Consider the following 12,722-nt stretch of genomic DNA (forward strand, 5'->3'; position numbering starts at 1 on the left):
ATATATATATATATATGTATGTATGTATGTATGTACACAAGTGTTTTGAACCTTTACACACTCTTGCAATATTCTAAACAATGTTTCTAAACTCTAAAAGCTCTAAAAGACACAGAATGTCATGATTTCAGCTCCCTGCCTCGGTTGCTCTTTGCCACCTGCAAGCGCTCTTGGCCACGCCCACTTCTCCGCTCTGCACGGAGAACAGCTGATCAGCTGCAGGAGGGAGCTTCTCCTGCAAGCTGTGGGCTGCACACAGGTGCAGCAGGTGATAAATAATTTAAAAATAATTTATTTTAAATAAAAATATCATGCCGATCATGCGGCTCATCCATCAATCGACTTGACTTTCGGCATAAATAATCAATTTGGCTGTTGGGAGTCACCATCAGAGAATGTTCTAGCGAGACTTTAAAAGGCAGAAACAGCAATTTACAAGTTCTGCCTGATCCAAACTGTGGATCTGGATCTGGCCTTGAAGGCGGACTATCTCAATTCCTCCTGGGATGTTATGAAAACAAAGACGCTCCGTCTGTCTCCTCACCCCTTCTTTCCCAAAGACTGTGGACATGTGACAGAACCTCAACCGAGCTGGATGATAACAAACACCTCTGATCTGGACAATGGCTGAGGGGGGATCTGGACTATGCTAAGACCTTCCCTTAAAACTCAATGTCTTCACCGGTCTCATATGTATTATGTCTACTTATGTTGCTTTGCTGTGGTAGATCTTTTGATGCCTCAGACCGTGCCCAGTCTAGGACACGGTGTGAGAGATCTTTTTTTTATACCTTCTCTCTTCATGTTTTCTTCCCTTTTCTCATCTAAAGCTAAAAATGTTCTGAAATGGATAAGAGGCTGCGCTCTTAAAGAGCAGCAGCTGCGTGCACTCCGCCCATCCTTCAGACGACTGTACGGACATACTTGTATCTCGGTACAATGATAATAAAGTTTATTCTGATCCTGAATCAGCCCAGTGTGTGTCATGCCCAATCTCGCGTTGAAAAGCTGTGATAGAGCGAGTCTGAGATAAACAAAACATGAAGTAGCGAGGACTTTTGTATACATTTTAAAGCATTTTAAACCCTTCCCACACTCTTGCAATATTCAAACGATATTTCTAACTCTAAACTCTCTAAAAGAGCACAGCATGTCATGAAATCAGCTCTCTGTCTCCGGCTGCACTCTGCCAGTGCTCTCGGCCACGCCCACTTCTCCGCTGCAGAGCGGACACATATGACACACTGCAGCTTCTCCTGCAGCTGGGCTGCACAAAGGTGCAGCAGGTGCTAAATTTAAAATAATTTATTTTAAATAAAAAAATCCATGCCGACCGTGCGGCTCATCCATCAATCAGCCAATTGTGTGTCATGTCCAATCTTGTTTTGAAAAACTGTGATAGAGCGAGTCCACGAAAAATAAACCGCAAAGTAGTGAGGGACTACAGTATACTCATATAAAGCCATAAGTCTATGCCTTCAGTATGTAAACATGTTTTGGTTAAATAATTTTTGTTTTATAGCTTTTATATTCTATGTTGTTGTTTGTGTGAATGCAATTATCTTAACTCTCTTGACTAAAACTCCTTTCTAATGATACTTTATAGTTGAACAAGCGGTACGCTGATGTTTCCCGTTGCTGAGGAATCTGAATAGTGAATGCTTTTAGTTTTCAAAATGAACGTTTTTCTGGACTGTAATTGGACAGAGAATGCAAGTGAACCTTAATGTTTGTTATTAATGCAAAGTATTCTAGTGGGTAGGATTTACAATGTGTATAAGAACAGAGGTATTTTTTAAATTTTATTTTTATGCTTGTTTGAGGCAGCACAAAGTGACAGATCCTGGCGAGTGGAGGGTAGAGATGCACCGATCCGATACCAATATCGGTATTGGTCCTGATATAGAAAAAAACCTTCTGGATCGGGTATCGGTGACAATGTGACCGATCCATGACTGGGCAGATCTATTCACTCTAATTCTGTGCTTTGTGCTCTGAGTGACATCACGCACTAGCGAACTCACTGCACATTGTTTTCAAAATGGAGAACCTGAAAGGATCAGCCATCTGGAACTATTTCACATTACCTCCGCCAACACATTCCACAGCTACGTGCAATACGTGCACAGCGACGGTTCCAAGGGATGGCACTAAAACTTGCAGTTATACCACCACCAACTTAATCAAGCATCTCCAGAGATTTCACCCTAAAGAGCACGCGGAGTTTGTTGAATGAAATTCAGCACTTTCTGTATCAGATCGGTATTGGATCGGTATTGGATTGGTATTGACAGATACTTAACATCACGTATCAGAAATGAAAAAAGTGGATCGATGCACAACGGAGGGAGAAATTTTATCCACAAATAGGCGGAATCAGGAAAAGGCCAACAGTGGCCTAGGCCACCAAAGATTAATCTTCAGCCCTCAATCAATTGAGGAAACTATAAGTTTAGGCAATCTAAAAATCAGAAAGCAGAGATTCCTCAAATGATAAGGGTGGCCAGTTTATTTAAATGATAGCAGCCATGTTGGATTTTGACGTGGCAACCCAATTTTTAAAAGAACCTTTTTTACCCTAGATGTAGCCACTCAGCAGAATGGAAATCAGTACCGCGTCTATTTTTTTTGTTTTCATGCTCACAACAAAAGAGGTTGGTATTAATCTACTCAAACGTTGCCGAAGTGTGTAATGTAGGATGCTTTCTGAAATACAGCAACCTTAATTCAGAAAAGAAGTATTCAAAGAAACATATCAAATATAAGCTAGTAATGTTATTGTTCAAAACCCACATAAAGTTTAACTAACTCCATGTTTCCCTCCTGTGTGATCTAAACCAGTGTGCAGCCAACACGGCCGGCTGTCAAGCCTCGGGTTTGTGAAAAACTGAATCAAAAATTCTATTTTAATACAGATTTTTAGGGAAAAAAATCTTTTAAAGAACGCCGTTGCTCAAAAAGTTTTCCCCATCCATAAATTATAGACAATTGTAGATGGCTTAATTCAAAGCACACAAACCCTCTATCAAAGCACATATCATTTGCAGTGCAATCAAAGAGTGGTACTAGATTCTCTCATGTTTAATGAGTAGACTGTCACTGAAAAACATTCATCTCATTAAACGCGATCAGCCCATCAGAGTGGAGCCAAATGAGAAGTGATGGTGGACGTGAAACGTGACGAGTTTGAGAGGAATGTCTGAGCGAGCAGCACTGCACTCCTGAAGCCATTCTGTCCAAATCTATCCGGACATAATGTGTGTGTGTGTGCGTTTCTTTTTATGAGTGTGTGTGTTTGCTGTATATGAGGGAGGTGTTGTAAGCCCAGCTCTGATGGCTCCCTACTCGGGTCATTTCAGTAGCGATATCAGTGAATTGTTGACAGCCCTGCTCTTGTCCACACACACACAAACAAACAACGATGTCATGGCATCAACACCTCTGTGGGCAGAATAGCGATGCAGACTGGCAGCGCACTCGGCAGAGACCAGAACATGAGCTGCTGTGTCAAAATGACTTTTTGTTTTAGTTTTTGTTTGTCGTTTATATGAGAATAAATGAGAGGCTGCAAACTCTCAGCAACGGAAAAGGATCGACTTGTCAGCCAGCAGCTGGCCTCACAGTGAGTTGGCGTTTCCTTTTTAGCACTCGTAAAGACAGGTCGTCATTATGTAAACAACAAACAGGCCAATCTCTGATCAATACAAGCAAATCCACATCCACAAACTCACACACACAAAGCCTTGAGCAAATCCTAATGCATCCTTCCTCTATTAACTATGTATAGGCTACAACACATTGATTTCTAATGTATCAACTTATGACAGCTCTTCAATTTTGCTGCAGGCAGCTGGGAGGGGGCCTTGCTCTCTGAGAGCATTCAGCTTGAGGCTGCAGACCTGACAGGGGAGAGCTGGCATTACGGAGGAGGATGTTGTTGTCCTGACTACTGTCACTGCAAGTCAGATTTGAGTCAGGCTGCACAGAAACAAACTCAGGCCAGTGTGTGCGTGTTAGCCCAGCTGACTCCTAAAACCATGCTACCTCTTAAACAATCCGAGCAGGGGTGGACTGGGAGCTGTAATGAGGGGAATTCTGCCTCCGTGAATTCCTGTACATAACAAGCTCTGACTCTCTCTCCTTCTCTCATATATATAAATATATATATACATATATATACACATATATATACATATTAATCGGTACATTAAAAAAGATCTTACAGTAAAGTAAGAAACAACACAGAGGAACAGGTTGTGGAGGTAAAACGAACGCCATTTATTCATCCCTAAGCTAAATTATTCAGGCTTTACCGCTTTCCTTGCCCGCTGCACCCCCACCCATCTTGGATCAATCTTGATGGCACGGTGGTGCAGTTGGTAGAGCTGTCAGCTTTCAGCGAGAAGGTTGCTGGGTAGAATCCAAGCAGGAACCTTTCTGAATGGAGTTTGCATGTGTGGGTTTTCTCAGGGTACTACAGTACCAGGCCAAACAAAGCTGATTGGTAACGCTAAATTGTCTGTAGGTGTGAGTGAGAGAGAGAGAATGGTCGTGTTGTCTCATTTGTCTCTGTGTCCCTGTGACACACTGGAGACCTGTCCCGGGCGTCCCCCGCCTCTCACACAGTGACTGATGGGTATGGGCACCAGCGACCCAACAGCCCAGAAAACAGGAAAGAGGTAAAGACACTTGATGGATGGACGTATGGAGGATCAGTCTTGATGCCACACATGTAACACATCAGGATCCATCAAATAAGATGAAACAATTATTTCACAAAAAATAATTGTGTCAAATAAAATGCCTTTTGTTTCAAGTTTGTTTCCTTTGACTTTATTTTCAACATCTGAAGCATTCACACACACACACACACACAAATAAAAAACCTGCGTAAGAAAGGACAGTCAGGTAAAGTCTGTGAAACAGGAAATTGACAGATTCTGGTCACCTTCCGAAAAATTTGAAAAGTTCTAGTTAAAGCACTCTTCATTGAAGCACGAATACCTGTCACTCAGTGTGTGCGACACTGACGGGGTCAACAAAACTCAATCATTTTGAACAGTATTCTTGCCCATTCCTACTCCATATTCCCAATTCTCTCAAATCTTGTCACATAGTTACAGACCATCCATCCATCCATCTATACATCCATCCACATCCATCCACATCCATGCATGGTAAACCTATAAATTAAATCAAACACTGAATTTTTTATTTGTCAGTCTGAACACAATTTGAATTCTTAACATCTTCATCTGGTGTTAAAATCACTGTCTACAAAGTTTGCTTGTTTGTTTGTTTCATGTAAGGGATGGGTAGTCCATCTAGAAATGTGTCCAATTCCAATAACCAGCCAATGAATACGTGAACACGGAGCCATCAACAATGCCAGCCTGTAAATAATGCAGCTCTGGATGTGCATGTAGCCGTGTATCACTGGGTCTTACCTGAAGGAGGCAGCGGTCCTTGAAGATGTAGCCAATCAGATTATCCATGTGCATCAGACACTGGTGGTATCGGATGTGGTGGGTAAGGACGGGAAGCATCATGGCATGCTGTTGGATGACAGAAAGAATAGAAAAGTAAGGATCATGTCTCGTATGAAAGAAGAGTGAAGGAAACCTGTTCTGATAGAAAACGTGATGAAGAAGAAGGGTGGTTGTAGGGAACAGCAAGGGGGGAAAAAAAAAATCAATCAGCCCGTCATTATTTATTAAGAGGAGCTCTGCAACACAGAGATGAAATAATCAAAAAGCCAATTTCTGCAGTGCGAGAGGGAATGACAGAGAAGGGGAGGGAAACTCACATTTGGACAGGACAGTTGAATCCAAGTCCTCTCTGACAACCTGACATGCTTACCTTTGTACAAACACTGACAGGCCCTTCTGACCCTCACATATGAAAGGAAAAAGTTTCAACAAAGTAGGCAGAAAGTGAAGGGGGAGGAGGAGCAGGTGAAGGAGTTGTGGAGAGAAAACAGCTAGCGGTCAGCAAATGACTTGGAGAGCCAATCTACAGAATCATTACTGGAGGCTCATCATGTTTGAGGAAGTGTAGCCCGGGCTGGTGTACACACATTAACCCCGTGCCACCACACTGGAGACGATGGAGCTACGCATGTTTTAATTAGTGCTGTTGGGGAGCTTGAAGCCCAGCGGGTACAAGCAGCGTGGCCGCACGGCCCCGGGGCCATCGCTGGGGCCGCGGTGACACAGTCCCCAGGCCTTGTTAAGCAGCCAATTAAACAAAGGCAGGCCCTGGTCGAGTCTGCTGCTCCGGACCTGCTCTGATGAGTGACTGAGCAAATGTGTGGGAACAGAAAGGCCAGGTGGGGGCTTGTTGGAGTTGATACTCCACTAATTAAAAGGTGAGAAAGTTCTAATTTACCATCACAAATCACATTTGGATATTTTGGACACCATCCAACCAGACCAACAGCCTGAATATCTTAATAATCTGATCTAACCCCTTATAATATTTTGGCTAAAATAAATCAAGTGTAAATACAGTAGAACAATGGTATATTTTACCACATAATTTGATGGTTTAGTCTCATTGATTTGTATCTTACATTTAAAATCAAAGTGGGCATAATTATGATTTTTTTTATGATTTAGTTAAAGTATTTGAAGGATTACACATTGTATTGGAAAAGTATTCTTTCTGGAAGATATAATGGATGAACCTTTGCCCTTCAAGATGGCACAGATGTGTAGGACTTTCCAGCCGCCGCTCTCAGCTCCGTTTCTACTTCTGTCGTTTTTATTTAAGTGTTATACAGAATGTTTACTGACATCTAGCATATGAGCTAATCCTATTGGAACTGTGTTGGTTTTCTGAAATGCCGGCTCGGTTAATCACCAACAGTTAGTTTCTTCTCCAGTCTTATTTTCTGGCATTCCTTCACTGAGCTCCAGGTACACTTTCCTAGAGGAAGCGTAATCGAGGAAAAGACAGGAAAGTGTGGTGGGTTGGAAGGATTTTCATGCTTTATGTGGACCCGAACATCATCTTTCTGTTTGGTGCCATTTACGGGACCCTGCTGAATCTTGTCTGATACAGGTTGTTGGCACGGATCAAGGGAGTTTACCTTTGTATCCCTAAGCACGCTGATGATGCCAGTGAGGTGCAAATCTTTAATCTTCCTTGCTACTACTGTTGGTTTCAGGTCCTGTATGGTGAACGCAAGAACGGTGAACACACACTTTTATCCTGAGGGACTATTTTACCACGAACAAGTTGGACTTCCTCTGCATGAATGAAACTTTGATGTCTCTCGGTGAGTCCAGGCGCTTTCTTATGGAATTAGTCAAACGACGTTTGCTCGTTTGCAACTAGAATAAAATGCTGCAGCCTGATTTTTAACTGGTACTGGCAAAAGAGAACATATTTCCCCAGTTTGGGCTTCCCTGCAATAGGTTCCAGTTCATTTCTGAGTTCATTTTTTTAAATTATGTTGTATGTTTTTAAATCTCTCAACAGTTCTGTGCCCTCTTAGCTCTCTGAACTGCTGTGGCCATCTGTACCGCAGCTCTGAGGTCAGCAGATCAGATGATTTTAATGGTTCCACGCACACAATGCAAGCTCAGAGGTGATGGAGCTTTTTTCTGTTGCAGGTGGAAAACTGTGGAATGGTTTGCCACTATATGTTAGGCAAGCTCCCTCTGTTTTGAACTCAGTTTTGAAGTCTTGTTTAGAAACGCAGTTTTATTCCCTGGTTTTTGACCCAGTGGGCTGATGATCTTGTATTAATCTAGACCTTAGACATTCTAACTGTTTCCTTTCTTTTTTACCTCTGTTGATGTGTGTAGTTTATCCTGTGCCTTCTGTTCATTTGTTTTATTGTGCAGCAACTTGGTTGGCCTTGTTTCTGTTTTTAAGTGCTTTTTAAATAAAGTGGTGGTAAAGTAACTTTCAGAATTTTTACTTAACTTTCCAATCATGACAACAGGCTTGTTTGGAAATGGAAAACTAACAAAATATTTAGATTACAATAAATTTGGGGAAATTTAAGTTTGGGGGCGTTTTGTACAACATTGTGTGATTTGCACTGTTGTTGCCGGACGGTAAGTGGTGACTGGGAGTTCAAGTCCATGGACGTAATACACTTTTGTGGAACAGTATTCAACAAGAGACAGCTGACGAAGGCATTTTCCTCACAATGTCTAAGTAAACTATGTTTGCACAAGAATCAGTCTTTTAATGCTAACCCCATTTACCAAGTTATTTAAATGTATAACTGATGTGTAATGTAGAGTACTTTTTGTAATACTGACAGAGTAGTAACGTGACTAAATAATGTTTGGCTTTATTTCATGTTAAGGAATAATAATGTTCTTTTGCTCTGTTCTATTTAAGACAGTGTTACAGTGGGTCAGCCTCGTTGGTTATTAAAGAAATACTGTACACAAAGATTTTACAGCCGCTACGACACTAGTGACTGAAGCTCAAATGCAAGCACGTAATCTGTCAATACTGATGTTATGCCTGTTCCTTTTAGGGTTGTAGGTTAGATTAGGGGTGGATTTATGATAAATGTTTAAATAAGTTAGCTTTGGACTGTTTACACAAAAATGCAAGAGTGGCATTTCAAGATTTTCACATAGAACCCAGTTTTGAAAGAAACCATTTAAAGGCTACAAACTGTTTCTGGATGGATGCCAGACTGGACAAATGACAAAACAACAACAACAACAACAACAACAACAACAACAACAACAACAACAACATATGTATTGACAAAAACTGTTCCCACGTGGAAATCTGATAGCACTCAAAGTATGTGTTGTAAATGGCTGTCACCCACTACCGCACTAAAGTTTTATTAAATATGTGTAAAAAGGATTGCATCATAGTAATTTTGTGTTTGCTAAGGCTGATTAGCTGTTGTGGACATTCAGAATCAGATCGACAGCAGAAGTTAATCAGCTGTAGATGTTCATCCAACGATTACTTTGAAATTCATAAAAAACTGTCCAGTAGTTCATGACATACTTTGCTACCAAACAAACACGTGCACAGATGCAACCAAATATATAATTGCCTGCCTTTCATGTCAGCAGAGATGATAATTAGATAAATAGGCACGTAAGAAAAGAAATTAATAGGTGAGCAAGTAGACGAGTTTACTGATTCAAAACTGGGGTTATGTTGCCAATGAAATCTTAATTTGCAAGTTATTTTATTATTAAACACTAAAATAAAATAAATTAAGAGTAATATGTACTTTTGAATTACAAGGGGCAACAATGCTACAGATTTGGAGTATGCACATATTTTATATTGCGTAAACAAGCAAAGTATTCACAAATATATTGTCACAGATATGCACAGATGCTGCATGGAATAATATGCAAATGTCCAATTTAGTAAAACTGCAGCTCATTTGTTAAAGAGCATTCAAACAGAGTTGTAGATAGTATTTGATTTGTTAGACTTTGTTAGTGTTATATTTATTTTTTTATTCTAGTAGTCCAAGTTGAGTAAGTTAGAAAGTACCGGTGACACTACCATTTCTTTTAAAAAAGGAATTATTTCTCTACAGTCTGTTTATATGTATTTAAGCAAATTATCATTTTGTATTTCTACACTTACAAAATTCAAAGGAACGCAAACTTTCCACTTTGATTTTTACTTTCTAACTATTATTTCACAGGTCTTACATTTAAACGGGGTGGATGAATATTAATAAATCAGCAACATTTAACAGGTACAACAATGATTCAGTGTGAAACTAGTGCTGGTATTTGGTTTTACAGACTGTCAGAAAACTATATTCATTCACCTAAATATATGAGAATAAAAGTAAGGAAAACAGACACTTAGACATTCCAGAAGTAATTAACTGACTTCTATGAAATTATTTAACTAAATAAAAGTGTCTGTCCTGTTATTTTTATTTGCTTTAATTATTTTAAATTCACATCCACATGTCCTTATTGCGCAGAGCATTTAATAACTAGGCATGTATTTAGTTATTTAGTGTTAAGAAAAGGGTAATTTCTTACCCACAAGTATAAAAACACTTATTTTTAAATGTTTTTGGACACTCGATGGCCTTAACGCCCACGTGATAAGAGGAGAAAGATAAAGAAAAACACAGAGGGAAAAATAAAACATCTGTATGAGTCAAAATAAACCCTTTCAAACCAAAAACCTTGGCACAGCTGAGAGGTTCAGGACAAAATAAAAAAAGTGGGGTCACTTTTAGTGGCCATCTCCTGTCTGTGTCACGCAGCGTGCAGAGTGCAGCGCTGGAGTTTGAACTGAAATTATTCATGAAGCAATTAGTCGCAGCAGTACAGCTTGAAGCAAATATAATTGGACAGCAATTATGGATCGGATTCTTCTTCGCAAGACCTTGCTGTAAGAGAGGTCTGACTTGCCAGGCTAAAACTTTCAGTCATTTCTCTGCAAATGTGAGGCAGAGTATCAGCTGTGGGCCATCTCCAGCGCAGACAGCGAAGGGGGATGCACTCGGAGAAAAAGACGTGCGGCGCCAACGCCAATTATCCTCTGAGTAAGAGGCCAAAATTACTGGAATTGACAATAAATTAAAGTATAGTAAAGAAGCAACTGCGTGCTGTTGGATTCCATTACAGTGACAAACACACACTGTATGTTTGGATGCGCACAGCGTGGCGTTTACGCTTCGACTCTCATTAAGGCTGCACGTGCTAAATTACAAGCGCACATGCATCAGAACACGACCTGAAATATTCCCCTGGAATCCAGAGAAAGATGACAATAAACTCCCGCCCCCTTTTGTTTTTGCTGGTAAATGGCTGCGCCTGCGTGCAGCTGTATGTAAATAAAGTGTCAAGTCAAAGTCATTACTTGATGAACGGTGTAAGCGCCGCATCTCGGCGGGAGTCCACTTTGCTCATGCACATTCTGACACTTGAATGGAGAAGTGATGCAGCGAGATGAGAGATCAGAGGCGAAGTTTCTGTCAGCTTGAGAGGAGCTGCACATACAGAGACGTTCAACATAGATGATTGTTCAGGGTTCTTTTCTTCCCTTGCAGTTTTGGCTCTCGTTTCTCTCTCAGTTATCTTGTTAAAGAAAAGGGTTTCTACCTGCTTTCCACACTCACTTCTAGATTTTCCAATCAATTATTTGACTTATTTTGTTTTTACATCTTTGTACATGTTTGTTGACCTGTGTGATAGTAAAATATGTCATGAACCACTGGGTGGATTTTAAGGAAACTTTCACAAAGCAACCTTTGGGTGTACTACTAAGCCAAACCAATTCGAGATGGCCACCAAAGTCAACGGATATTGAGTTACAATTTGATGAGCATGAGATCTTCTATAAAATTAATTTCAGTTTGACCAAAACTGCTCTACAATAACTTCTCAAGGAAAGAGTTTAAAATGGGCATTGGAAGACAGCAGGTGATATGAATTCATTCTAGGAATGTTAGCTCTAGTTGTTATCTGGGGTTAACCAGCTACAATAATGCTGGTAACCCCATTCCACAATTCAGTGGTGCTTGAAAGTTGGTGTATGCTTTATAATTTTCTATATTTCTGCATAAATATGACCTAAAAATCATCAGCTTTTCACACAAGTCCTAAAAGTAGATTTAAGAAAACCAGTTAAATAAATTAAGACAAAAATATTATACTTGGACATTTATTTATTGAGGAAAATGATCCAGTGTTACATATCTGTGAGTGGTAAAAGTATGCGAACCTCTAGGATTAGCAGTTAATTTGAAGGTGAAATTAGAGTCAGGTGTTTTCAACCAATGGGATGATGATCAGGTGTGAGTGGACGGCCTGTTAGATTTAAAGAACAGGATCTATCAAAGTCTGCTCAACATGTTTGTGGAAGTGGATCATGACACGAACAAAAGGAGATTTCTGAGGAGCTCAAGAAAAAGAGTTGCTGATGTTCATCAGGATGGAAAAGTTTACAAAACATCTGTAAAGAGTTTGGACTCCACCAATCCACAGTCAGACAGATTGTGGACAAATGGAGGAAACTCAAGTCCATTGTTGCCCTCCCCAGGAGTGGTGGACCAACAAAGATCACTCCAAGAGCACGGAGTGGAAAAGTGGGCGAGGTCACAAAGGAGCCCAGGGTAACTTCTAACAACTGAAGGTCTGTCTCACATCGACTAATGTTGATGTTCATGAGTCCACCATCATGAGAACACTGAACAACAATGGTATGCATGGCGGGGCTGCAAGGACAAAGCCACTTCTCTCCAAAAAGAACATTGCCTCTCGTCTGCAGTTTGTTAAAGATCACGTGGACAAGCCAGAAGACTGTTGGAAGAATGTTTTGTGGGCGGATCAGACCAAAATAAAACTTTTTGGTTTCAATGAAAAGTGTTATGTTTGGAGAAAGGAAAACTCTGCATTCCTGCATAAGAACCTTATCCCATCTGTGAAGCATGGTGGCGGTAGTAACATGGTTTGGGCCTGTTTATATGCATCTGGACCAGGACAGCTTGCCATCATTGATGGAACAATGAATTCTGAACTATATCAGAATTATAGAGGAAAATGTCAGAACATCTATCCAAGAACTTAATCTGAAGAGAAGGTGGGTCACGCAGTGAGACAATGACACAAGTTGTTCTACCAACGAATGGTTCAAGAAGAATAAAGTTCATGTTTTGGAATGGCCAAGTCAAAGTCCTGACCTTAATCCAATCCAGATGTTGTGGAAGGATCTGAAGCAGCAGTTAATGTGAGGAAACCACCAAC

General features: G+C 40.4%; 1 protein-coding gene across 1 annotated transcript in view; it reads right to left on the reverse strand.

Annotated features, from left to right (window-relative positions):
- Positions 1 to 12,722, reverse strand: part of drosha (drosha ribonuclease III) — a 166,350-nt gene that overhangs the window by 97,659 nt on the left and 55,969 nt on the right. Inside the window, exon 17 of the mRNA XM_037693767.1 lies at positions 5,448 to 5,555. Within this exon, the coding sequence (XP_037549695.1) occupies positions 5,448 to 5,555 (108 nt within the window). The remainder of the gene's footprint in view (positions 1 to 5,447; positions 5,556 to 12,722) is intronic.

The sequence above is a fragment of the Nematolebias whitei genome, chromosome 20 (genome assembly GCF_014905685.2).
Source record: "Nematolebias whitei isolate Nwh7 chromosome 20, NemWhi1, whole genome shotgun sequence".
Classification (NCBI taxonomy): domain Eukaryota; kingdom Metazoa; phylum Chordata; class Actinopteri; order Cyprinodontiformes; family Rivulidae; genus Nematolebias; species Nematolebias whitei.